At 42.4% G+C, this 27,713-nt stretch overlaps 1 protein-coding gene across 1 annotated transcript in view; it reads left to right on the top strand.

Annotated features, from left to right (window-relative positions):
* The first annotated feature begins 344 nt into the window (after positions 1 to 344).
* The window catches only part of slc9a2 (solute carrier family 9 member 2), a 70,073-nt gene continuing 42,704 nt past the window's right edge, over positions 345 to 27,713 (top strand). The window contains exons 1-3 of the mRNA XM_055637139.1: positions 345 to 915; positions 15,789 to 16,252; positions 25,962 to 26,212. Coding sequence (XP_055493114.1) covers positions 600 to 915; positions 15,789 to 16,252; positions 25,962 to 26,212 — 1,031 coding nt within the window. The 5' untranslated portion in view covers positions 345 to 599. The remainder of the gene's footprint in view (positions 916 to 15,788; positions 16,253 to 25,961; positions 26,213 to 27,713) is intronic.

Here is a 27,713-nt window from a genome sequence, read left to right as displayed (position 1 = left end):
TTTCCCCATCCTAATAACCCACGGTGAAAATCGCCTTCCCCTCATTGCTTTCAGTAGATTTACGTGCGCCAGGACTGAACATGTCACCTGATATTACTGTTGCCCGAGAAACATTTGCTAGGGCTCGCTATGCTCCCTTGTATTCGGTGGGTGTAGGCACCAAGCCAGTGGACTTGCTGCAGCCACGGGTTGTTTGGGCAACGTTTCATCTGAACTGTAAACGGAATGCGGTGCAGGGAAACGAAGGGAAAGATGTATAACCCCCACCGAGTCGTGAAAGTTGCTGCAGATTGTGTCATCAGCCAGAGAGCAGTCGCCTTGCATTCCTGGGATGATTGTTTCAGTTGCAATGCTTGATTGATCCGATAAACAGAAAAGGGAAGTCAGGTAACACTGAGCTGTAAAAAGTAAGCAATGATCACGTTGATTGGAGGGCGGAACTTGTTGCACCTGTTCAACTTGTTTAGGAGGCTGGAGCTGACTTATCCAAACAGCCTGTGTTAGGCCAGGATTTGTGGAGACCATACACTGGCTCTCATGCTGAATAACACTCTGTAATTAACTTGGCAGAGCAAAGAGGTGATTTCATTTCAGTGCCTATGACTATGGGCGGAGGATCACCCAGGATTACTGGCAAACCTTGCCGTACATCGCTCCGTGTTTATTTCATTTTGCTTGCTTGTTTTCCAAATGTGTTTATGCCGGCGGCCGCGGCGGCCACTGGAAACAGTACGACTTTCAGTAATCCGGAGACAGTGAGCAGTGGACAGCATCAAGACTCCAACCGCTATTACAGCTCCACGACCTCTACAAGCCAGGATGAGAGACTCAGTGTGTTCTCTCTGAATTACTACCATGTACAGGTTCCCTTCGAGATCACCTTGTGGATAGTGCTGGCCTCTCTGGCGAAAGTTGGTAAGCTTGGGATGATCTGATGCGGAAAAAAAGTAGAAAACTGTTTTATGTGATTTACATTTTGGTTTAATTATATTGACACGTATTGGGGAATGCAAATAATACGGTTTAATTCAGATTTCATTGATCAGCTGTTATGGGACCCACGGATGTTTGCTTTGTCTCTCTGTATCTTTCCCTTCAAAGATAAGCCCCTCCATTGAGTGGGAAAGGGCTCTCCATTTCGGTAAATATACAATCTAAAAAAAATACCTGCCGCAGAAATGAAGACTAATTTTATTTTCCAATCGTTTACCACCTTGTCTCGGGGAAAACATTTTCAACAATGTTTGCCTTTTTTTTATATTAAAATGCCTTTTTTATTGTAAATAACTACATCGTCCTAATTGATGGATATCATAAGGCCTTTTGCATTTTTTTTAAAGTGTGGGTCTTGGGAGCAAACATGTGGATGTTTAAATTCTGAACAACAGATAAAATTTGTTGATATTGGCAAACAACATTGATTTGTGTAGGAAGGGACTGCAGATGCTGGTTTAAACCGAAGATTGACACAAAAAGCTGGAGTAACTCAACGGGACAGGCAGCATCTCTGGAGTGAATGAATGGGCGATGTTTTAGGTTGAGACCCTTCTTCACCCATTCAACATTGATCTGATTTGTTAGTGGCCAAAGAGGAGAGGGATATTATGGCATGTTAAAGGACACAATACAAAGTTAACATGTTGTGTAAAGAAACTGCAGTGCTTCTGCAGTGAACAAATGGTAGATAACTAAGAGATGTGGTTGGGGCATAATGTAGAATTCAATATGTGATTGTGTAGTGTGCCTTACCAAAAAACCAGTATTTGGTGAAAACATATATTAATGGAAAAATATAGAAACAATAAATTGCAGATGCTAGTTTATACCAAAGGTAGACACAAAGTGCTAGAGTAATTCAGTGGGTCAGTCAGCAACCCTGGAGAGAAAGGATAAGTGACGTTTTTGGTCAGGATCCTTCTTTAGGAGGATAGAGGGTGAGAGCAGAACAATGGGACACAGAGGAGATGCACCTGAGGGCTTGATCTATGATAGAAGGGGGAACCCACATTACATGGAGAATGAGGATACCTCGTGTCCGAGGGTGGAAAAACTCATCTTGGGAGCAGATGGGTGGAGATGAAGGAATTGAGAGAATTTGGAGGAATAGCACCTTTGCAAGAGAGGTCCCGACACGAATGTCACCTATCCTTTCTCTCGAAAGATGATGCCTGAGTTGCTCCAGCATTTTTATATCTATTAATGGAAAAATAGTTTGCTTGAAGCCGACTCCTTTGGTATAGGCATCTGATGGAAGAAATGAGAGTATTATTTTGATCATATGAATGCCAGCCACAATGTGACTATTTCTGTCTATTATTGTAACGGATAAAACAACATTTCCATAAGCAGCAAAACTAAAAAATTCTGTTTTCCTGTAATGGTATTTCCATTTCTCTCTCCTTGGGTGCTCCCTGACATGCTGAGTATTTTCTGCACTTTGTTTTTATTTTAAATTTCTAATTATTTTTATTAGCTGGTCGGTGCAGACTCAGTGGGCAGAAAGGCCTGTTTCTGCGCTGTATTCCTAACAGTGAAACATTTAGACAGGTACATGGGTATGATGGGTTTAGAGGGATATGGACCAAACACAGGCTGGTGGAGCTTGTGTGGATGTGACATGATGGCAAGTTGGGGCAAATGAAAGAGGAGGTAATGTCTGCTTGTGTCATATTGCAAGAAAATAGACAATACATTTATTAGGCAAAAACTATTATATCCCAAGCCAAACACAGTACTGGAGGAACTCGACGTTGGCTATATTTCATTGGCTATATTTAAGAGGGAGTTATATGTGGCCCTTGTGGCTAAGGGGATCAGAGGGTATGGAGAGAAGGCAGGTACGGGCTACTGAGTTGGATGATCAGCCATGATCATATTGAATGGCGGTGCAGGCTCAAAGAGCCGAATGGCCTACTCCTGCACCTAAATTCTATGTTTCTATGACGGGTCTGGCAGTATCTGTGGAGGGAATGGATGGACAACATTTTGGGTCTGGACCCGCCAGCTCGTGCTTCGGTTACAGAGTTCTCTAGCCCTCAGCCATTTCAATTTCTCTGTAGAAATGAACTCCTCCACACATTAATTCACCTGTATTTAAGTTGGCACGCCACACATTTTAATCTGTACCATAGCTGATGGAGCCTCACTTGCATTTCCTCTTTCTCCTGATGCATGGTCTCATTCATTCCATCTCCCATCCCCAACTCTAGACAGAACAAAGATATCATCCTTCGCCATTTTCACCAGCTGCAATGGAATCCCACCACCAGTCACTACTTCCCCTCTTACCCCACCCCTCCTGCTTTCCACAGGGACCATTCTCTTAGTGATTCCCTGATCCATCCCCATCCACTGCTCCCTATCCCATGGCACTTCTCCTGCAACTGTAGGAGGTGCAATACCTATCATCACACCTCCTTCCTCACCTCCATTCAGGACCAAAATAACCTTTCCAGGTGAGACGGATTGAAGAGCACCACCATCTTCATCTACTGCATTCAATGTTCTTGATGTGGCCCCCTTTATATCGGCAGCACCAAGTTTAAGATGGTGAGGCGAGGGGGGGGGAAAGATTTAATAGGAACCTAAGGGGCAACTTTATTTACACAAAGGGTGGTAGGTGTATGGAACGAGCTGCTGGGGGAGGTAGTTGAGGCACGTAACGTTTAAGAGACATTTGGGCAGGCATATGGATAGGATAGGTTTAGACGGATATGTGCCAAATGCAGGCAGGTGGGACTAGTGCAGATGGGGCAAGTTGGTTGGCATGGTCAAGTTGGGCTGAAGAGCCTGTTTCCATGCTGTTTTTCTCAATGACTATAAATGTAGGCAATTGTTATGTGGAGCACATGTGCTCTGATTGCAACGGTCACCTTGATCATATGGTTGCTTGTATTTCTAACTCCCCACCCCCTTCCATTCCCACACTGATCTGTCAGTCTTCTACCTTTGCCATGATGAGGCCAAATGCAAATAAAGGAACAGACCCTCGTATTTGATTTTGAGTATCCTTCAACTCAATAGTATGAATTTTGTATTTTCCTATTTCAGATGGCCCACACCTTCATGTTCCTTTCCCATTCCTACCAGTCCACCAGTGTTCACTCTCCCTTTCTGCACATTTACTGACTCCCCCACTACCAAGCTTTAACATCCTCTCCCCCTGCTTTCATCGTCCCATTACCCATTTGCTAATTCACCTCTTATTCTACCTAGACCTGTCCTTCCTATCCCCTCCCCTTCCTAATCTTTCTCTCCTTCCCAACCCGAAACATGACCTACCCATGTTCTCCACCAATGCCTGACCTACTGAGTTACTCCAGCACTTTGTGTATTTTTTTTTTTGTAAACCATCTGCTGTTCCTTGTTTCTAGATTTTCCAGACTATTGGTTGTCCAGAACAAGGGGTCATAGTTTAAGGATTCCAGAACAAGGGGTCATAGTTTAAGGATTCCAGACAAGGGGTCATAGTTTAAGGATAAGGGGGAAATCTTTTAGGACCGAGATGAGGAAAACATTTTTCACACACAGTGGTGAATCTCTAGAATTCTCTGCCGCCGAAGGTAGTTGAGGCCAGTTCATTGGCTATATTTAAGAGGGAGTTAGATGTGGCCCTTGTGGCTAAATGGATCAGGGGGTATGGAGAGAAGGCAGGTACAGGATACTGAGTTGGATGATCAGCCATGATCATATTGAATGGCGGTGCAGGCTCGAAGTGCCGAATGGCCTACTCGTGCACCTATTTTCTATGTTTCTATGTTACTCCTATCAATAACAAACCACACATTTGTTTAGCTTCTTGTGTAGGTTACACAGTAGTGAGAGAAATGTTCCATAGGATTAAAAGGGAGTAGGGAATATACAAGGCCTTCAGACCCTAGGTTTGTCCGCAAACCTAACCACCTTCTGGACCCCAAACTCCAGCTTTGTTCACGCAACGTCAGCTATATGATCTGTATACCCTGGCCCTGACCACACTACAGATACCCAAATCACATACCAATTTAGTGAAGGAGCTTTGTGTAGAAGTAGAAGGATTTCTGAATAATAATGCGATAATATCAGAGATTTACTCTTTGTGCTGGTATTTTAGCAACATTTGTGTAGCTATTTCTCAAGGTCTCACTTTTGCTTTTGAGAGGGTTCTATTCTATCACTGATTTGATCTTCAAAATGTAGTTTGTTTATACAGCCAATTTTCTTCTGTCCCTACGATCACACATTCCACCCTTAGTGTTTTTTTTCTTTTTTTCCTCATTTTCTTTCTTTCTCTTTCCCTCTGCTACCCATCCCCAAATGCTGTTGCATGGACAATACTTATCTCTCTGGACTCTCCATTTCTCTGTTACATTGTTCTCATGGCATTTGCAAAATTAACTTGCATCTTTGAGTTTATTTAGTTTATTGTCACATGTACTGAGGTACAGTGAAAAGCTTTTGTTGCATGCTAACCAGTCAGTGGAAAGACTATACATGATTACAATCTACTTTTCCTTGGTCATTGGTGCTGGCTCATGATTTGTTCTGAACCCTTTCATACCTCTAGTTTTCCTCCCCTCTGACTCTGTCTGAAAGAGGGTTTGACCTGAAATATTGCCTTTTCCTTTTTCCCCAGAGATGCTGCCTGATCCACTGAGTTACTCCAGCATTTTGTGTCTATCTTTGTGCCGTCCAGTGTACAGATGCATGATAAAGGGAAACGTTTAGTGCAAGATAAAGTTTGGTCACTGTTATGAATCGTATCGCAACAGTGATATGATCTCCTCTATTTCACCTTCCATGATGGTACCCTCTCCGTTTGCCATTTATTTTCAACCACTTGCCCTACCTACAACATAATGTGAGAACCAGGCATTGTGATCCATTCCTTCATCTGCACTCAATGAAGAGAAAGTCTGATGCTTCATTTCTGCAGTACAATGGTTTCAGCTGTTTTTGTTTGTTTTTTATTTGTTTGCGTTTATATTCAATTGTAGAGGATGCAATTCCCATGTATTTAGGGCCGCGATCACCTTGTGTGATGCACTAGACCAGTGCTTAAACTATTTCAGTGTCATTCACCCATGAGTCTTTATAACAAAATTTCATTCACCTAAATGTTCTTGTTTTTTTTGGTAGTTTTCATCTTATTCTCCTTTGTGTAAATTTTATATATCATTTTTTTGGCACATGAGCAAAAAACATAAATTAACTAATTCACCCCAAAATAATTTCATTCACCCTTGTGTGAATCATTCACCAGTTTAAGAAGAAGTGCGCTAGACTGATGGTTGGTGCAAGAACTCAATGAGTAAGTGCATTGCTGCCCACTTTTAAACAGAATCAGCCTGTTGTTTGAGTTTACATTTTCTTTTCCAGAACCCAGCTTGCGATCCACCCCTTGCCATGATGTTACTATCTGGCCAAGTACATGCTTCCAAAGGAGGATATATAATTTCACTTGGGCATTTTGCAACCTTCTAATGTATTAACCTTTGAGATGTTGCATGTCTATTTTTGGGAGACTGGCTATTTTGTCAGGAAGCAGTTGGCCAGGATATCGACCTGGTTTTATTGTTGGCTGCTAATGCACATGCACTATTGGTCTGGTGTTTTCTGTTCCATTTTAATTTGCTGCTCTGCTTTATTTCCTCATGTATTCTTTGTTATGTGTCTTGTAAATTGATAAGTCATAGGAGCAGAGTTAGGCTGTTTGGCCCATCAAGTCCACTCCGTCATTCAAGCATGTCTGATCAATATTTCCCTCTAACCCTGTTCTCCCTTGCCATTCCACATGCTGCAATTATTTTTCTGTTTCCTCAGTAGTATAACTTTCACAATTATCAGCTCTTTATTAAGCTATGTGCCCATCTCCTCGCCATGAGTTATAGCTACTCCAAAGGATTAACCTTTTATTTCTCACAGCTTCAACCATGTGATATTGTAATTTGAGATTTTCCACTTTTGCAATACTTCATTCCATTTATTCTTAGAAACCCAGATAAATGTTGTATTAAAATTGGTGCGCAGATACAAACTCATGTGAGTCAAGATTTTCTGTTAATACTTTGGTTACTTTTTTCCCCATTTGTGCTTAAATAGTTTGTCTGTACTAGAACAATCATGTTGGCACTGCAGAATTTGTCCTTGTATCCTAGAGTCAGCTGTAGTTCAGTTTACGTTTGTTTGTGGATCAGAAAAACCTGGACGTTCCACTGAGGATTTGAGCACATTGACCTTTGGAGATACAGCGCTGAAACAGGCCCTTCTGACCAGTGATCACTAATAGTATCCTAGACACTTGGGACAATTTTACAACTTACCATAGTCATACCCTGGTCATTCTCTCTTCTCCCTTCTCTCATTGGGCAAAAGATACAGGAGTTTGAAAAACACATACTTCTAGATTTGGGGACAGTTTCTTCCCAGCTGTTATCAGGCAACTGAATCATCCTACAGTGCAGTCCTACTAGAGTGCAGTCCTGCACTTCTCTATACATTGATGATGCTTGGACTATATTTGATCGGACTTTACTAGTTTTACTTTGCACTAAATGTTCTTCTCTTATGTATCTTTACACTGTAAATGGCTCAATTGTAATTGTGTATTGTCTATCTGCTGACTGCAACAAAAGCTTTTTGCTGTACCTCGGTACACATGATAATGAACTGTACAGAAGCTAATTAACCTACAAACCTGTACATCTTTGGAGTGTGGGAGGAAACTGGAGCTCCCGGGGGAGGAAAAAACCCACGCAGTCACAGGGAGAACGTACAAACTCCATACAGACAGCACTATTAATCAAGATCAAACCTGGGTCTCTGGTGCTGTAAGTCAGCAACTCTAACGCTGTGCCACCATGCTGAATTGTAGACATAATCTGCAAAAGCACGTTGGTGTGGGACTTTGGTTACTGCATTTTGAAGGCATTAATTCCCCCCCCCTCCCCCCAACCACAGGTACAATTTATATCCCTGCCGAGAATTATACAGAGGGGATGAAGGGTTTCTGTGCTGTATCTCTCCAGGGTAGGATATCGCAGTGGGCCTCTTCATGAGTTAAATTCACGTACTTGACCACAATTGGCTGTCTGGTGCGCATAGAGTTTACGTACTGCTGTACTGCTGTAAAGGTCATTCACGGTTGATTCGGATGTTCTTTTTTTCTTGGGATGGGATAAGCTTAAGGCTGGAGAAGTGGCCTTCATCACTTCTCTCTTGGTTGACAGTATGGTCAAATAAGATGCCATTACTTTCCTGGGCATAGGGGTGCCCTCTGTCAATGATTTGCTGTCACTGGTTCATAAGTGCACAAGTTGTAGGAGCAGAATTTGACTATTTGGAGCAAGAAGTCTATCTGCATTCAATCATGGCTGATCTATCATTCCGTCTCAACCCCAATCTATTGCCTTCTCCCCATAACCCCTGACACCTGACACCCCACCCCCTCACCTGTCTCAATTATGACATGCCTGGCTTTTGTCCTGCCCTGTCTCTTTCAACTTTCTTCTGCCTCTGGCAATCCTTCATGAGAGGGATTCCAACCTGAAACATGGCTTGTTCATATCCTCACAGATGTTGACTGATCAGCTGAGATACTCCATCACTTTTTCTCTTTCTTTATGTAGGCCAAGTGTGCTAGTGATGTTTTAATCCCTTGTGATAAACGATACCGTTCCCCTCCTGAGATGTGGAAGCCAAGGAGGGAGAACATAACTTGTACATCTCAGCTGAGACTTGGAGATGCAGTGTGGAAACGGGCTCTATGGCCCTCCAAATCTGCGTCAACCAGCATTAACATTATCCTGCACACTAGGGACAACGTACAATTTTACTGAAGCCAATTAACCTACGGACCTGTTTATCTTTGGAATGTGGGAGGAAACCGGAACTCCCTGAGAAAACCCATGCGGTCACAGGGAGAATGTACTGACTGCATCCGTAGTCAAGATTGAACCCAGGTCACTGGCACTGTAAGACAGCAACCTTACCGCTTGTACCTGAAATGGAATGTGATATGACCTGGTGCGCGTGGGCATGTTACAATTTACTCAAACAGTGACTCATTATCTTTTGATAACAAAGAAGTGAGGATTAAACCAGGGCCACCAAGCCTCATGTTTATGACAGGATTCACATCATATATCTGTACTATGTCCTTGATCAGGCTTTATCTATGTTTCACTTGGCATCAATCCATCACACTGAACAAAGGGTGTTCCTCCTTGATGCGTTCAAAAAAGAAACTTAAACTGCCTCCTCGGGGTTTCGCAATGTTGTTAATTCATAGTTTCGGAGATTTCTCAGGGGTTTTTTGGTTTGAGAGTTGCTAGTATGACAACTACTCGCTACCCCACTGCAGTTATTTACTAGAGTTAAGTTGCAACTGCTGATCATCAGTAATTATAGTTATTCCTGCAATTTGTTCCTGATCCTGCTATCAACTTGCATCTCCTCCCTGTCCAGTCATCCACCAGGGGAGAGGCCATTCAGCCCACCATCTGCTTCATGGCAAACTTGGTTTCTACCACAACAATTCTGTACTTCCACCCACTGGCTCTTTCTCACTAGCCTTGCAAAATTATTCCTACCATATAATTATTACCAAGTCCTCTCGTCGAGACCACAATGGAATCTGCCTCCACCATGTCTGCAGGCAGTGCCCTCAAGAATCAACCACATGCTGCAAGTGAGGGAGGAGAGAAATAGATTTTCACCTCCTCACTCTTCCTGACACTGATCACTCTCCTGTCACTGGTTTTTATGATCCTCTCCCACACTTTTTTCCATTTCCAACTTTTGAAAAGTTTGGAATTAGTTCAGTTTAGAGATATAAGGTGGAAACGGGCCCTTCAGCCCACGGAGTCAGCGCCAATCAGCTAACCCTATCCTGCACACCAGGTGTTTTTTAAAGTTTTTTTTTACCAAAGCCAATTAACCAACCAATCTAATTAACCTACAAACCTCTGTCTTTGGAGTGTAGGAGGAAACTGGAGCACCCAGAGAAAATACCTGCAGGTCACGGACATGGAATGTAGTAGCAGGGATGTTATGTTTCAGTTGCTCAAGACAATGGTGAAGCTGCACTTGGTTCATTGTGTTCAGTTTTGGTCACCCTGCTATAAATAATATGCCCTTAAGCTGGAAATCGTTAAGGTTATAAGATTTACGATAATGTTGCCACGGCGTGGGAGAGGTTGGTCAGGCTTGGACATTGTTCCTTGCAGTATAGGAGATTGGTGACTTTACAGAGATGTTTAAAATCATGAGGGGTATAAATAAAGCCTGAATGCAGGCACTTTCCCCCCCCATGATTGTGGAATTGAGAACTAGGGTTTATATGGGCGACAGATGGCGCAATGGGCTAAGTGTTCGGCTGGCGACCGGAAGGTAGCCGGTTCGAATCCCGCTTGGAGTGCATACTGTCGTTGTGTCCTTGGGCAAGACACTTCACCCACCTTTGCCTGCGTGTGAATGTGTGTGAGGGATTGGTGGTGGTCAGAGGGGCTGTAGGTGCAGATTAGTAGCCACGCTTCTGTCAGTCTGCCCCAGGGCAGCTGTGGCTACAGAAGTAGCTCACCACCACCGAGTGTGACTGAGGAGTGAATTAATAATGCGATGTAAAGCGCCTTGAGTATCTAGAAAGGCGCTATATAAATCCCATCCAAAACAAATAAAAAATAAAAAATAAATAGTGAGAGGAAAAAGATTTATTAGGCTCTATGGCTCTAAGGGAGTTGTTTTGAAATAATTGTTTCATTGGATCTTTGAGCTGATGGTTAATGGCAGTTCATTAAATCTTCATCGACTTGGTGACTCATATTTTGTGTATAATGTGTTGTGACTGCAGTGCTTTAATGTGGATGCAAATCGGTAAAGAGAAGTCAATTTGGGAAGAAATATTATGGCTGATGTTTGTAATCTTATTTGAAGTAAGTATGTTTGAGACTACAGGAACTCCCAACTTGCACGATATGCGACTTGCGTAAACACACACTTGCGTGGGGAATTCTTTAAACCCACTAATTTATTTCAGAGTTGCACGTCTCGATAACAGTGCACATGCGGTAGTTTGTAATCTGTTCTCACAGATGCTGCCACATGGTCTCCATGCGTAAATTTAACATTCAATGCAGTCTCCGCGTGGGAGCCCTAAGTGGTATCCACGTCGAATAATAAAATTACACTTGCGCAGTAGCACTTCCATTTCCAACTTGCGTGACATCTGACGTGCAAGGGTCCGAAGGACATAACCTATACTTTTAGTTTGGTTTAGAGATAGAGCATGGAAACAGGCCCTTCGGCCCACCGAACCTACACTGACCAGCGATCCCCTTGCACTATCCTACACACTAGGGATAATTTTACATTTTTTTAACCAAAGCCAATTAACCAACAAACCTTTGTGTCTCTGGAGTGTGGGAGGAATCCGGAACATTATTACATTATTATCCAGGGAAAACACATGCAGTCATGGGGAGAACATATAAACTCCGTACAGGCAACACTGGTAGTTGGGATTGAACCCGGGTCTCTGGCACTGAGGCAGCAACTCTACTGCTGCACCACCGTGCCACTCTCAGTAAGTTGAGGACATTTGTATTCTGAAATAACAATAATACTTCAAGTTTTTCAAATTGAATATTAGCTAAACCTTGTGTTGGTGACATGTACTGCATTACAAATTGAATTGCTTCATGGAACAAGAAGTCGGACGACTTTAGCACATAACTGATGTTGAGTCATCTTAAGGCTGCACAGATCACATTTCCTCGAGGTCACATTTCACCAGTGATTTAATTGGCTCCAGTCCATGTCCAAATGTATAACTCTAAGCATTCACGAGGAAGTAGATAGGGGTGACCTGTGAATACTTTACCAAACTTTTTCAGCTGATTTTCTATTAAAGGTCATAAACCAGAAATGATAACTTTTTATCTCCACATGTGAGAAACTAGGAACTGCAGATGCTGGCTTACAAAAGAAAGATACAATGTGCTGGAGTAACTTGACAGGTCAGGTGTCATCCCAGGAGAACCTGGATAGATGACATTTTGATTTTGGTGGGGAGATGGGGGAGGGAGAAAGCTGAAAGAGGGGAGGGGCAGTTCAAACACTGGCAGGTAATGAGTGAACACAGGAGAGGAGGCAAATGGTATATGAAGGCCAGAGATGAAATAAATAGTGTGAGATAAAAGGATTAAAACGTTGTAAATTGTGGAGCCAGAGAAGGACTATCGGGGGAGGGGAGAAACATGTGTGCGTCTGGGTGGGGCACAGGGGAGGGAGTGGGGGAGTAGAGGAGAAAGGGGAGGGGAGCATTTTCTGCCTTCTTTCAGGCTTCAAGCATCTGTTTAACTTTCCAGTTTGAGATTGTTCTGCCTCTTGCTTTCCAGAAGCACTTGTCCTGAAGAAGCTCTGCCCCACTCACTGATAGGATTTCATCTCGTCTCTTTTACTGTTCTGGTGAAAGGTCGTTGACCTTTGTTGTGAATCTGTGGAATTCTCTTTTCGCAGAAGGCAGTGGAGGCCAGTTCACCGGATGTTTTCAAGAGAGATTTAGCTCTTGGAGCTAATTGAATTGGGCGATATGGGGAGATAGCAGTAACTGGATACTGATTTTGGATGATCAGCCGTGAACATATTGAATGGAGGTGCTGGCTTGAAGTGCCAAATGGCCTACTCCTGCACCTATATTTTATGTTTATATGTCTGTTTCTATGACCTGTAATGTTAACTGGTTCTTGTCATACACATACTCATCAGGTCTGACAGCATTCCATGATTGCGATTGATACAACTTTTTATATTGCCAGATAAAACAAGGTAACCTTTTTTTGGACACAAAGCTGGAGCAACTCAGTGGATCAGGCAGCATCTCTGGAGAAAAGGAATAGGTGACTTTTCAGGTCGAGACCCTTCTTCAGACCCCTTCTCGACCCGAAACGTTACCTATTCATTTCCTCCAGAGATGCTGTCTGACACGCTGAGTTACACCAGTTTTTTGTGTCTATCTTCTGTTTAAGCCAGCATCTGCAGTTCCTTCCGACACATAACCTTTTTTGTAAAGCTGATTTGCTGCTGTGAAGATGCTCACAGTAATAGCTTTGCAAGTTTAAACGTAAAAATAAAGCAATTTTTAAGCTACATCATTGTCTCAAGTTCCTGAGGTTCCTTCTCAAAGAATGCCTCTGATTATTTCGTGAAGCTTGATATAAAAACTGTTTCCCCGAATAATTCCACCACCTCCCCACTCCGCATCCCTTCTTGTGTGTACTATTTGCTCTTATTGTATTTGTTATAGAAAGCTAATTGTTTTATTTGAACTATTAAGATAACGGAATATGTAGCTCAGTTAACAAAGAGACATACATAGATTTTGTTTGCCATTGTTGACATTGCCCCACAAATTAGATTGTTAATATACCTTGAATTATTTAATAATTGTAGTCTTACCATTATAATTACACTTCAGTGCAGGCAATGTGCCATTTGGATAACGGAGATTCACCCTTGTAGAATTCACAAATGATTACCCAAAAAATGTGAGATACAGAATAAAACTTGTTGAATTGAATTCCTTTATTGTCATTCAGACCTTACGGTCTGCACAAAATTTCATGCCTGCAGTCATACATACAATCATACAATAATAAACAACAATAAACACAAATTAACATCCACCACAGTGTATACTCCAAGCACCTCCTCACTGTGGTGGAGGCAAAAATCTTAGGGTTACTGTCTCTTCCCTCCTCTTCTCCCTCTGCGCTGAGGCGATTCCTCACCGGGCGATGGCATAAACAGTCCCGCGGCTCACCGAGTTCTTGGAGAATTTGTGTGCGGAGGGGGGAATCTGCACAGATTTTTTCAACTTTAGTTATTATTTCAACCCAATCCTTTCCGTGACCTAGATCCTTCACAAGGGCGGAAAATCACTTCAATCTTTATCTTGGGCCCACCTTGCTTTAACTGCCATTACCAACTCTTAAATGTGTTTAAAGCTGTGCACTTTACTGCCCCAAACATCTGAGTTATTTTGTTGCCAAGATTTTTGCGACAGCTTGTTCAATGCTCATTTGACGATCGCCTGCCCCTGGGGTTTGTTCCACAACTATCTGTGCTGCTGCTCATTTCCCCCACATACCACGCTCTTCAATGGGGATGACTCTCAGTTGGTCAAGTCGAGAGTTTATTGTCATGTGTCCCAGAAAGGACAATGAAATTCTTGCTTGCTGCAGCACAACAGAATATTGTAAGCATAAATACAGAACAGTTCAGTTCAATAACGTAAGTAAACAGAAAAAGTGCAATAGGCTGTTATAGTTCAGAGTCTGTTTGATGGTGAGTTTAATAGCCTGATGGCTGTGGGGAAGAAGTTGTTCCTGAACCTGGATGTACCAGATTTCAGGCTCCTGTACCTCCTGCCCAATGGTAGTGGAGAAATTAGTGCGTGGCCGGGATAGAAACGTAGAAATTAGGTGCAGGAGTAGGCCATTCGGCCCTTCGAGCCTGCACCGCCATTCAATGTGATCATGGCTGATCATCAACTCAGTATCCCGTACCTGCCTTCTCTCCATACCCTCTGATCCCCTTGGCCACAAGGGCCACATCTAACTCCCTCTTAAATATAGCCAATGAACTGGCCTCAACTACCCTCTGTGGCAGAGAGTTCCAGAGATTCACCACTCTCTGTGTGAAAAAGGTTCTCCTCATCTCGGTTTTAAAGGATATCCCCCTTATCCTTAAGCTGTGACTCCTTGTCCTGGACTTCCCCAACATCGGGAACAATCTTCCTGCATCTAGCCTGTCCAACCCCTTAAGAATTTTGTAAGTTTCTATAAGATCCCCTCTCAATCTCCTAAATTCTAGAGAGTATGGGTCCTTGATGATGGTGGCAGCCTTTTTGAAGCTGCAGCTGCAATAGATCCCTTCGATGGTGGGGAGGTCAGAGCTGATGATGGACTGGGTAGTGGTCACAACTTTCTGCAATCTTTTCCGCTCCTGGATGCTCAAGTTGCCGAACCAAGCCACGATGCAACCAGTCAGCATGCTCTCTACTGTGCACCTATAGAAGTTGACCCACCCAGGCACCATCTCCACTTGTACCCTGACTCGACTAGCTGGCTGTCTTTCTTTTCCCCTTTTCACTGTCAGTAAAATGACAAAGCAGCTGAATATATAGAGAAAGGCCTGTCTGTTCACTGTTCTTTGTCCTGTTCCACTGAATCCTGAACCTCCCCCGGTGTGTGACGGCTCCAAGCATTTTAATCCTGTCTGTTCAGCTCTTTGGGTTTCTGGGTGTAGTCTGTCACAATTATTGATAGTGTAGCTTTATTCTCACTTAGGACCACAGTACACTTCAATAACTGGTGTTAAAAAATAGTTCTTTGGAGTATGTGCTTTTTACTTCTGGTGCTTTTCTAAGTTTGTGCCTTTTGGTGCCTCGGTTCATTACTGGGCATGCTTGGGAATCCTGATAATGTGCTGACCATTTATTTTGAAAGAGGTTGAGAATTTTATTTTTGCTGCAATCTTTTGTCATACAAAAACTGCAAGCATGGTATATAAATTTTACAATAGGGAACCGCCTGACTCATTATCTTAAGTTAGTAGCCACCCATCAAGCTTAAGGTAGCTTAAATGACTACATGTACTATATTCACCATTATATATTTACCAAAAGGGGAAAATATAAATATCTAAATTTTATTTTTTTTTCTTGCTTAAATATTGTTTGGTTGCATGTCCTGTTCCTTAATTAGTCTGTTTTTAATGAGCTGACATTTTGTATTCTGTCTTTCTTGCAGGATTTCACCTTTTTCATAAACTCTCAACTTACGTGCCAGAGAGCTGTTTGCTGATCATTATCGGGCTATTAGTGGGAGGAATCATCTTTGGAGCTGAAGAGCGATCTCCTCCTGTTATGAGCACAGATGTCTTTTTCCTGTACTTGCTGCCTCCCATTATCTTGGATGCTGGTTACTTTATGCCTGGCAGGCTCTTCTTTGAAAACATTGGGACCATCTTATGGTATGCTGTGATTGGCACCATATGGAACATAGCTGGCATCAGCCTGTCATTATATGGGATATGTCAGATTCAAGTTTTTCAATTAAGTGACATTACACTCCTGCAAATCTTAGTGTTTGGAAGTTTGATCTCGGCTGTAGATCCAGTTGCAGTTTTGGCTGTCTTTGAAGAAATTCATGTAAATGAACAGCTTCATATCTTGGTATTTGGAGAGTCACTGCTTAATGATGCTGTCACTGTGGTAAGTAACTCAGTCACTGCTATAATTTAATTTATATGTGTTTAATATTATGGCAATCTGTGAGGATCATAGTCATACTGTGTAGAAACAGGCCCTTTGCCCCAACTAGCGCACACTAACCAACATATCCCATCTACACTAGTCCCACCTGCCTGCGTTTGATCCATGTCCTTCTAAACCTGTCCTATCCATTAACACCGCTCCCTCCCCGTCCTGTGCTTTGTAACTAAGTAATCTATCGCAAACTCTTTCCTTCCAAGATCTAATTTATCCACATTCATTTTTATTTGAGGACCATCCAAGACTTGGTTTATCTTGTGAGGTCCTCACATAAGAGGCTTCTTGCACAATGATTAAAATGACTGATCTTTGTTACTTTTTTAGTCGTCATTGTCATCTTTTGCTCCATTTGTCTTTTAAAGGTGTTAAACATGTGCCTTCTTCCATCGATATGTTAATACATTAAGTTTGCATTGTCATTGTTATAGATTGGAGCAGAAATTTGTTAGCATCCACACATATGACAGGTCAGCAAGCCTGCTGTAGATGGAGTTCAGTGTAGAGAGTTGTGACGATACAAATGATAAATCGTGATGTAAGAAAATGGGGAACAGTGAAGGATTGGAGTCTCCATATATATAAATCATGATAAAAGCTTGTTTATTGGTAGAGAAACTTGTTATCTCTGGAGGTTTGTAGATTATTTTGCTAATCCTGACCTCTTCTGGAGATATTGAAATTAGGAATGTAGAGTTCATGTCATAGGAGCAGAATTAAGCCATTTGGCCCATCAAATCTACTTCACCATTCAATCAAGGCTGATCAATTGTTCCATCAACCCGATTCTCTTGCCTTCTCCTTGTAAACTTTGATGTCCTTACTCATCAAGAACCTGTCAACCTCTGCTTTAAAAATACCCCAAGACTGTTTCCACAGCCATCTGTTTCAATGAATTCCGGATTCATCACCCTCTGGCTAAAGAAATTTATTTCTCATCTCCTGTATAAATGTATTATGAGGCTGTGGTCCCAGGCTCTTCTACTAGTGGAAATGTGTTCTCCACATACACTTTATCCGGCCCAAAGTTTCAGTAAGATTCCCTCTCATCCTTCTAAACTCCAGTGAGAACAGGCCCAGGGTTGTCAAACACTCACCATGAGTTAACTCAATCCTCACTGCGATCATACTTGTAAATCTCCTATGGGTGCCCTCCCCCCCTCAAATATGAGGGCCTGAAACTGCTCTCAATACTCCAAATGAGGTCTGACCAGTGCCTTATAAAGCCTCAGCATTACATCCCTGATTTTATGTTCTAGCCCCCTCGAAATAAATGCTGACAAGAGTCCTGACCTTTTCCTAGGTCACCTATCCATTTTCTCCAGAGATGCTGCCTGACCTGCTAAATTATTCCAGCATTTTGTGTATATCTAACATTGCATTTGCCATCTTTACTACTAATTCAGCCTACAAATTAATCTTTTGGGTATCCTGCACCAGCACTCCCAAATTCCTTTGCACCTCCAATTTCTGAATCCTCTCCCCATTTAGAAAGGTCTATGCCTTTATTCCTACTGACAAAGCATATGACCGCACTCTTTGCTACGCATGCTAGTGGCATGATTCGGATGATAATTTGCTTTAAGGCAGGAAACTAATTGTGTAATTTTATTTAGAGTCCAGATTTAATCTTGTTATGGTGAATGCTGATAGTTTTTTTTTTATCAGGTAGATGTTCTTTTTTGTTTCCTGGTGGGGAAATCCAAAACGTGCCCATCATTTTAAAATTAGTTACAGTAAACTATTTGAGAGAGATTTTGGGAAGCTTTGTTAGGTGGAGTAATTGAAATCTGGGAATTGCTATCCCAAAAGGTATAGATCAGTTGAATCAGTTTGTTTTTAAAACTGATAGATTTGGATAGCTGGAAATATCAAGAATATGTGGATGAAATAAGTTTAAGCACCAATTAAAACATAGTAGTTGTTGTACAGCATGGAAATGGGCCCTTCAGCCCAACTTGTCCATGCTGGCCAAGATGCCCCATCTACACTGGTCTTACCTGCCCACTTTGGCCCACCTGCCCAAATGTTATTATAGTACTTTCATCTACCTCCTCTGGCAGCTCATTCCACATACCCACCGCCATGATTTGAATGTATGAAACGGGCTTAAGTCACATGACTGGTTCTTTACCCACGACTATATGGTGAGATTTAAACTATGCCTCATTTCCTTTCAAACCGCTTTCTTCACCCCTACAAACCCCCCCTCAAAATTAAAAGCTGCAAATCATGTTTGCATTAATATGCATGTGAACCTAAAACCTTTCTTCTAATTATTGCAATGCATTTAATATCTGACAAATTTTAAATTAAAAGGACTATTTTAATAGCTTATGTAATTGTTGTCTCAACATATTTTAATACAATGAAAAAAATGGAATTGTGAAGAGGTTTTGTACAGGGCACGGCTAATTTTTGTTGTTGTTGTTTTCTTTGAATTGTGTTTATGCAATAGTGATGTGCACCTCTGTTTATTCCTTTATACACAAATGCTTCGAATGATTTGTTACCAACTGAATGAATAGATTTGGTTGAATGGTAAGATGTGGTGAAATATTGCTAAACTTTTTTTCTCACTGATGAGCAGAAAGCAGAAGATTCTCAGTATAGGAACGTTATTAAGAGAGAGCCAGCAGTGTCAGTTGTTGGGATGCTTACAGTATTTATCTGAAACCACTAACTCGTTCCATTCTTCCTTTTTCTGTAGAAAATAACCATATAACCATATAACAATTACAGCATGGAAACAGGCCATCTCGGCCCTACAAGTCCATGCCGAACAAATTTTTTTTTTTCCCCTTAGTCCCACCTGCCTGCACTCATACCATAACCCTCCATTCCCTTCTCATCCATATGCCTATCCAATTTATTTTTAAATGATACCAATGAACCTGCCTCCACCACTTCCACTGGGAGCTCATTCCACACCGCCACCACTCTCTGCGTAAAGAAGTTCCCCCTCATATTACCCCTAAACTTCTGTCCCTTAATTCTGAAGTCATGTCCTCTTGTTTGAATCTTCCCTATTCTCAAAGGGAAAAGCTTGTCCACATCAACTCTGTCTATCCCTCTCATCATTTTAAAGACCTCTATCAGGTCCCCCCTTAACCTTCTGCGCTCCAGAGAATAAAGACCTAACTTATTCAACCTATCTCTGTAACTAAAATAGTTTAGTTTTGTTTCAGTCGGTCCGGCAAGGTGAGCCTTGGAGGCTGCATGTGAACACAAGTGTTGTTGCTGGGTGACTATTCACAATGAACTAGATCTTCAGCAATTGTATTGAAGGGTGATTCCATGCTTTTACAACACACCACTCATTAATATTCCCGTCTACTGCTTTTAGCGCAAATTTAATTTAAACTAAACCAAGAATTTATTTACAAAAATTGAAATTTTACATTTTCACTTCTTCAGACGTGAACCTTAGTTTATAACCTTGGGCTTTGTGACCTCTTGTAGAGGGTCATACAGCACAGAAACGGGCCCTCCTCCCAACTTGCCCATGCTGACCAAGATGCTCCAACTATACAGGTCTCGCCCAAAGCCCTCCTTTCCATGTACCTGTTACCTCGACACCATTTATAATATAATAAAAAGGAACTGCAGGTGCTGATTTATACCCAATAGAAACACTGCTGGAGTAACTCAGTGAGTCTCTGGAGAAAATTTATAGGTGATGTTTCAGGTCGGGAAGTATCCTGACCAAAAGTGTCACCTATCCATTTTCTCCAGAGGTGCTGCATGATAAGGGACAATAGGTGCAGGAGTAGGCCATTCAGCCCTTCGTGCCAGCACCGCCATTCAATGTGATCATGGCTGATCATCCACAATCAGTACCCCGTTCCTGCCTTCTCCCCATATCCCCTGACTACTATTTTTAAGAGCCCTATCTAGTTCTCTCTTGAAAGCGTACAGAGAACCTGCCTCCACCACCCTCTGAGGCAGAGAATTCCACACTCACCACTCTCTGTGAGAAAAAGTATTTCCTTGTCTCCGTTCTAAATGGCTTACTCCTTATTCTTAAACTGGCCCCTGGTTCTGGACTCCCCCAACATCGGAACATGTTTCCTGCCTCTATGGTGTCCAAACTCATAACAATCTTGTATGTTTCAATGAGATACCCTCTCATCCTTCTGAACTCCAGAGTGTACAAGCCCAGCTGCTCCATTCTCTGATCTGCTGAGTTACTCCACCATCTTGTGACTACCTTAAGACCATTGTTTGTTTGGCACTCTAGGTGTCGTTGGAGATCATAAACTTTCCAGCATATGCAGTGAATTGTAGAAATTCATCCTGGTAAAGGTTTAACTAACATCTGCCAGATGTATGTGGAGCTATTGGGTCCCATTGATTAGAGTATTTTCAGTTTTGGAGTTTTATGATTCCTCTTTTAACTGCTGAATACCAGAAGGGCACTTTCTCCCAAAGTCAGCATCATGAAAGACTCCAAGTATTTAATGATAAGCATATAATGACTTTAAATCCAACTTGATTCCTGTGTCCTCTTGGCAATCTCGTCCTTCAGATTAATTGGTCTATTTTTGAAGACCAGCATCAGGAATACAACCAATGCCCCTTGGAGACCAATGAATATTATTACATCGTTGATGCATGAAATATTACCCTCGGACTAGATGTCATTTGGCTCGCTTAGCCTGCCAGTGGGTTTGGCAGAATTTGTAGAGATGGCTTAGATGGTGTCTATCCATTGCATTGCAAAGCCTTCTGTAGGTTGTCCATACTTAGCAATGTTGATAAGGTCATGGATCACAGCTGCTCCTGAGGGTATGAACATTATGTAGGAAGGAACCGCAGATGTTTGTTTATATCGAATATGGACACGGTGCTGGAGTAACTCAGCCAGTCCGGCACCATCTCTGGACAAATGCCACCGGCCTTGATTTGTTTTAGCCTTTTCCTATGTCCAGTTTACCCTCCCCCCTCTAGTTTCAGTCTGTAGAAGGGTTATGACCCGAAATGTTATCCATTCATTTTCTCCAGAGATGCTGCCTGACTTGCTGAGTTGCTCCAACACTTTGTTTGTATCATCGCTATGAACTTTGTGTTTGGTTTGAGTTTTTGATCCTTGCACTCCTCTTCCTCGGTTTGCAGAAGGCCGAATTGGCACACAAGAGATGAGACTTAATTTTATCATTGATATCTACTGTAACAGAGGTGAAATATGTTTGTTTGGGTCTTGCCCTAGACCTTTTATTGTTATGTGGGGTGGTAGTAGCTGAGGGGTTCCATGTGGCATTTCTAATAAGCACTAATTGGCTACCTTTCCTTAATTAAACTCTTGGGTCTTGGCTGTCATCCATGGAGGCCCTTGTATTATTTGGGACCGGTTGATAGAGAATGATTGTTTAGCTTGTGTTGAGTATAAAGCCCAATTTATCATTTTGAACTGAGCTCAAACATCCTGAGCTGCTACTACCACCTCATTGGAGATTCTTGGACTATCTTTAATCGGACTTTACTGGACTTTATGTTGCACTAGTACAGTCTACCGATGTCATGTTCAGTCTAGTTTTATTGTCACGTGTACTGAGGTGCAGTGAAAAGCTTTTGTTGGATGCTAACCAGTCGGCAGAAAGACACTACATGACTATAATTGATCTATTTACAGTGTAAAGATACATGATAATGGAATAACATTTAGTACAAGGTAAAGCCAGCAAAGTCAAATCAAGGATAGTCCAAGGGTCCCTGAAGAGGTAGATAGTAGTTCAGGACTGCTCTCTGGTTGTGGTAGGATGATTCAGTTGCCTGATAACAGCTGAAATGACATCCCAAATCTTGTGCTCAATGCTTCATTCAATGAAAGCAAGCATATTATACACCACTTTCACATCCCAGTCTACCTGTGTTGCAACTTTAGGGGAATTATGTGCTGGTACTCCAACGTCTCCTTCGTTCAACATCTGGTGTTTGTTCTGTCCTGGTTTGCCCGAGTGACATTTTATCTACCACTCTTTCCCCTTTTCCCCCAATTATTCTCTAACCTTAGCCAACCACCTTCACTGTGAACCATACCACCAATATTGTTATCATTTGCAACTTGCCAATCATGCCATCTACAGGCTCATCCAAGTCATTAATAAATAGGCTTCTATCCACCTACGTTCTTTCATTCGCCATCTGTTCTAGTGATGCATTTTGTATTGCATTTCCACCTTCAGGTGTTAGTAGAACTGTTTCTCCTCCCTTGATGCGTGGTGGTAGTTTTAAGATAACAAACATAGAAAAGTATAGTGCAGGAACAGGCTGTTCAGCCCAAAGATACTTGAGGAGCTCCTCTAGTATCTTTGGTTCAGCCCACCATGTATTTGCCAAATATGATGCCTGTTTAAGCTAATCTCCTCTTCCTGCACATGATCCATATCCTTCCATTCCTGCTTATCCATGTGCCCATCTAAAAATCACTTGAGCACCGCTATCAGCCACCACGCCTGGCAGGGCATTCCAGGTACCCGCTGCCCTATATATACAGAGGCTTGCAAAAGTTTTCATACCCCTTGAACTTTTCTACATTTTGTCACATTACAACCACAAACGTAAATGTGATAGACCAACACAAAGTGGTGCATAATTGTGAAGTGGAAGGAAAATGATACATGGTTTTCAAATTTTTTTACAAATAAAAAACTGAAAAGTATGGCGTGCAAAAGTTTTCAGCCCCCCTGAGTCAATGCTTTGTAGAACCACCTTTTGCTGCAGTTACAGCTGCAAGTCTTTTGGGGTATGTCTCTACCAGCTTTGCACATCTAGAGACTGAAATTTTTTCCCATTCATCTTTGCAAAATAGCTCGAGCTCAGTCAGATTGGATGGAGAGCGTCTGTGAACAGCAATTTTCAAGTCTTGCCAGAGATTCTCAATTGGATTTAAGTCTGGACTTTGACTGGGCCATTCTAACACATGAATATGCTTTGATCTAAACCATTCCATTGTAGCTCTGGCTGTGTGTTTAGGGTCGTTGTCCTGCTGGAAGGTGAACCTCCGCCCCAGTCTCAAGTCTTTTGCAGACTCTAACAGGTTTTCTTCCAAGATTGCCCTGTATTTGGCTCCATCCATCTTCCCATCAACTCTGACTAGCTTCCCTGTCCCTGCTGAAGAAAAGCATCCCCACAGCATGATGCTGCCACCACCATGTTTCACAGTGGGGATGGTGTGTTCAGGGTGATGTGCAGTGTTAGTTTTCCGCCACACATAGCGTTTTGCATTTAGGCCAAAAACTTCAATTTTGGTCTCATCTGACCAGAGCACCTTCCTCCACACATGTTTGCTGTGTCCCCCACATGGCTTGTGGCAAACTGCAAACGGGACTTCTTATGGCTTTTTTTCAACAATGGCTTTCTTCTTGCCACTCTTCCATAAAGGCCCGATTTGTGGAGTGTACGACTAATAGTTGTCCTGTGGACAGATTCTCCCACCTGAGCTGTGGATCTCTGCAGCTCCTCCAGAGTTACCATGGCTGCTTCTCTGATCAATGCTCTCCTTGCCCGGCCTGTCAGTTTAGGTGGACGGCCATGTCTTGGTAGGTTTGCAGTTGTGCCATACTCTTTCCATTTTCGGATGATGGATTGAACAATGCTCCGTGAGATGTTCAAAGCTTGGGATATTTTTTTATAACCTAATCCTACTTTAAACTTCTCCACAACTTTATCCCTGACCTGTCTGGTGTGTTCCTTGGGCTTCATGATGCTGTTTGTTCACTAATGTTCTCTAACAAACCTCTGAGACCTTCACAGAACAGCTGTATTTATACTGAGATTAGATTACACACAAGTGGACTCTATTTACTAATTAGGTGACTTCTGAAGGCAATTGGTTGCACTGGATTTTATTTAGGGGTATCAGAGTAAAGGGGGCTGAATACTTTTGCACGCCACACTTTTCCGTTTTTTATGTGTAAAAAAATTTGAAAACCATGTATCATTTTCCTTCCACCACAATTATGTGCCACTTTGTGTTGGTCTATCACATAAAATCCCAATAAAATACATTTACGTTTGTGGTTGTAACGTGACAAAATGTGGAAAAGTTCAAGGGGTATGAAAACTTTTGCAAGTCACTGTGTGTGTGTGTGTGGATAGATAGATATATAGATAGATAGATAGATAGATAGATAGATAGATAGATAGGGCAGTGGGTACCTGGAATGGAAGGATATGGATCGTGTGCAGGAAGAGGAGATTATATATTTTTTAATATATTGCCCTGCCACATCTCTCTTAAATTTGTCTCTTGGACCTTAAAACTATGTGCACTAGTCCAGGACATTTCCACCTTGAATAAGGTTCTGACTGTCTACCCTATCGATGCCACTCGTACTAATCTCTCTGGTCTCCCCATAAACTCTGATATTGCAGGAAAACAATCTAAGTCTGTCCAATCTCTCTTTGTGGCAAATGCTGGCAGTTTTAATCCAATGGCAAACTATTGCATTTAATTAATTCTGGCTTTCATGGCCACTCTATCCAAACCAGTCCTGGTGTTTTCTGTCGGAGAAGCCAAAGTCTCTTGACGGGTGCCAATTACAATCTATCTCTGGGTAGCCTACATGCTGTAGACATTGTATGGCTCCTGTTGGTTGCGTCCCATCATGTCACCTCGAGGTACTATCTGGTAGGAGCTATCTTTCACGGTGTTTGAGAGTGTATACATTGGCTTTCTTGTGTGTGTTTCTGATGCCATCTTGCTTTTGGGCTCCAGCTTGTTTTGTTTAGTTTATATTTGTCATGTGTACCGAGAAGTAGTACAAAAGCTTTTTGTTGCATGCTATCCAGTCAAAGAAAAGACTAAACATGTTCCCAATCAAGCTGTCCACCGTGTACAGATAAAGGGTATACCATTTAGTGCAAGCTAAAGTCTGTTTGAAGATTCTTTAAAGATCTCCAATGAGGTAGATGGGAAGTAGGAACTGCATTCTAGCTGGCAGCTGATAACAGCTGGGAAGAAATGGTCCCCGAATCGGGAGGTATGACTTTTCAGACTTCTGTACCTCTTCGTAGAGGGGAGAGGAAGGTGATCAGTGTGAGACTTGTCCTGTATTATGCTGGTGGCCTCGCCAAGGCAGTGTGGAGAAGCAATGCTAATGGAGAAAAGAGAGCCGGTAAGGTGATTGGTGGGAAGAGGCTCCACAAGGCTCAACTTGTCCACCTTTGATTCCAAACTTGATTCGTCCTAAAATTAATTAAGTTATTTAAAGCAAAATGAAGCTTTTGTTTGGTTTAGTTCAGTGGTACAGGGCGGAAACAGGCACAATTGGCCCACCGAGTCCACGCCGACCAGTGATCCCGGTACACTAGCACTATCCTAAACACACACTGGGGACAATTAACAATCTTTACCGATGCCAATTAACCTGCAAAACTGCACGTGTGTGAGGAAACTGGGGAAAACCCACGCAGTCACGGGGAGAACTTACAAACTCTATACAGACAGCACCCATAGTCAGGATGGAACCCGGGTCTCTGGCGCTGTAAGGCAGCAACTCTACCGCTACACTACCATGCCGCCCCCAAGGTGCAAGCATTGAGAAGTATTTTTTCACGTGTTCTATTGCTTTGATTTGACTGTGGCGATGGAATGCCCACTAGCTAGAATGTGTACTATTGGGTGATGTGTTTTTGTTTTTCTTTTCAGGCTCTGTATCACTCATTCAAGCAGCTCTGCCAGATGCGCACTATTATAACTGTGGACATCTTTGCTGCAATTGCCCAATTCTTTGTGGTGAGCATTGGCGGCATAGTGGTTGGAATTATCTATGGATTTGTTGCAGCTTTCACCACCCGCTTCACTCAGAATGTTCGCATAATTGAGCCGCTGTTCGTCTTCCTGTTCAGTTACCTTTCCTACCTGACAGCCGAAATGTTCCGCATGTCTGGTATCATGGCGTAAGTATCCTCATGATTTGTTACTGAGTTAATTGAAGATCAGTTTTACTGGTCATTTTCTCTCAATGCAGCTTGGATAGCAAATGAGTTGTTAGGAAGGAACTGCAGGTGCTGGTTTATACTGAAGATATACAAAATGCAGGAGTAATTCAGCAGGTCCTGCAGCATCTCTGGAAAAAAGAAACGGGTGACATTTCGGGTCAGAACTCTTCTTCAATCCGAAACGTCACCTTTACTTCAACTTCAGAGATACAGCGTGAAAATGGGCCCTTCACTCCATCAAGCTCACGCCAGCCAGCGATCACACCATACACTCGCACTATTTTACACCCTACGACCAATTTGCACAAGCCAATTAACCTACAAGCCGTACTTTTTTTGGAGCGTGGGAGGAAACCGGAGTACCCAGAGAAAACCCAGGTGGTCACAAGGAGAATGTGAAAACTCTGTGCAGACAGCATCTGTAGTCAGGATCTAACATGTGTCTCCAGCGCTGTAAGGTAGCAATTCTACCGCTGCGTCACTGTCACCCATGGCTGCAGAAATTGATCAGATTGTAGCTATGCCAAGGTGCTGGACTATGTGTTGGACGGAGTTATGTATCTCTCCGCTGCTGTGCCCATAATCCTGTTTATAACCCATTGTGTAACATACCACAATACATTTTAACAAGGCTGAATTGTATTTCTAAATAATGCAGAATGAGAAAATTATTATTGTTAAGGGGCCTTTGTGCATGTTATCTGATTGTGAAAGTTGGTTTCAGGTGAGATGGTAGGTAATGTGCCAGAACTACCTAACCCATGGTTTGGATCAACATTGAAATTGGGTTAGGGAGTGGCTGATGGAATTTAGCTTGGACAAGTGCAAATTGAATTATTTAAACCAGGCATGGGCAATGAATTTAAGGTAGAAAAGATTAATGGGAATGTTGCCTGGACTGGAGGAATTAAGATATGAGAAGGGCTTTGATGGATTTGGAGTAAAGTACACAGGGGTGAATTTGGAGAGATTTATAAAATTAAATAGATAGGGCACGTGGTCTGTTTTTCTCCAGGGCAGGGGAGGCAGAAGCTAAAGGCTACAGGTGAGAGGGGAAATATTTAAACAGGATTTGAGGGATGGTTATTCACACAGACTGTGGTGCATATATGGAATGAGTTGGCAGACACGGTGGCTCAGCGGTAGAGTTGCTGCCTTGCAGCACCAGAGACTCGGGTTTGATCCTGACTATGGGTGCTGCCTGTATGGAGTTTGTCCGTCCATTCTCCCTGTGACCACATGAGGTTTCTCTGGGTAGTCTGGTTTCCTTCTATATGCCAAACACATGCAGGTTTGTAGGTTAATTGTACCTAGTGAATAGAGTAGTACTACTGTGTGGGTGATGGCTGGTCAGCGTGGACTTGATGAGCTGAAGGGCCTCTGTCCATGCTGTATATCTAAACAGACAGTGGTAGAGGCAGGTACCATTACAAGATGTAAAAGACATTTGGACAGGTAC

The sequence above is a fragment of the Leucoraja erinacea genome, chromosome 6 (genome assembly GCF_028641065.1).
Source record: "Leucoraja erinacea ecotype New England chromosome 6, Leri_hhj_1, whole genome shotgun sequence".
NCBI classification, from domain to species: domain Eukaryota; kingdom Metazoa; phylum Chordata; class Chondrichthyes; order Rajiformes; family Rajidae; genus Leucoraja; species Leucoraja erinaceus.
This window is presented reverse-complemented; position numbering and strand designations above follow the sequence as displayed.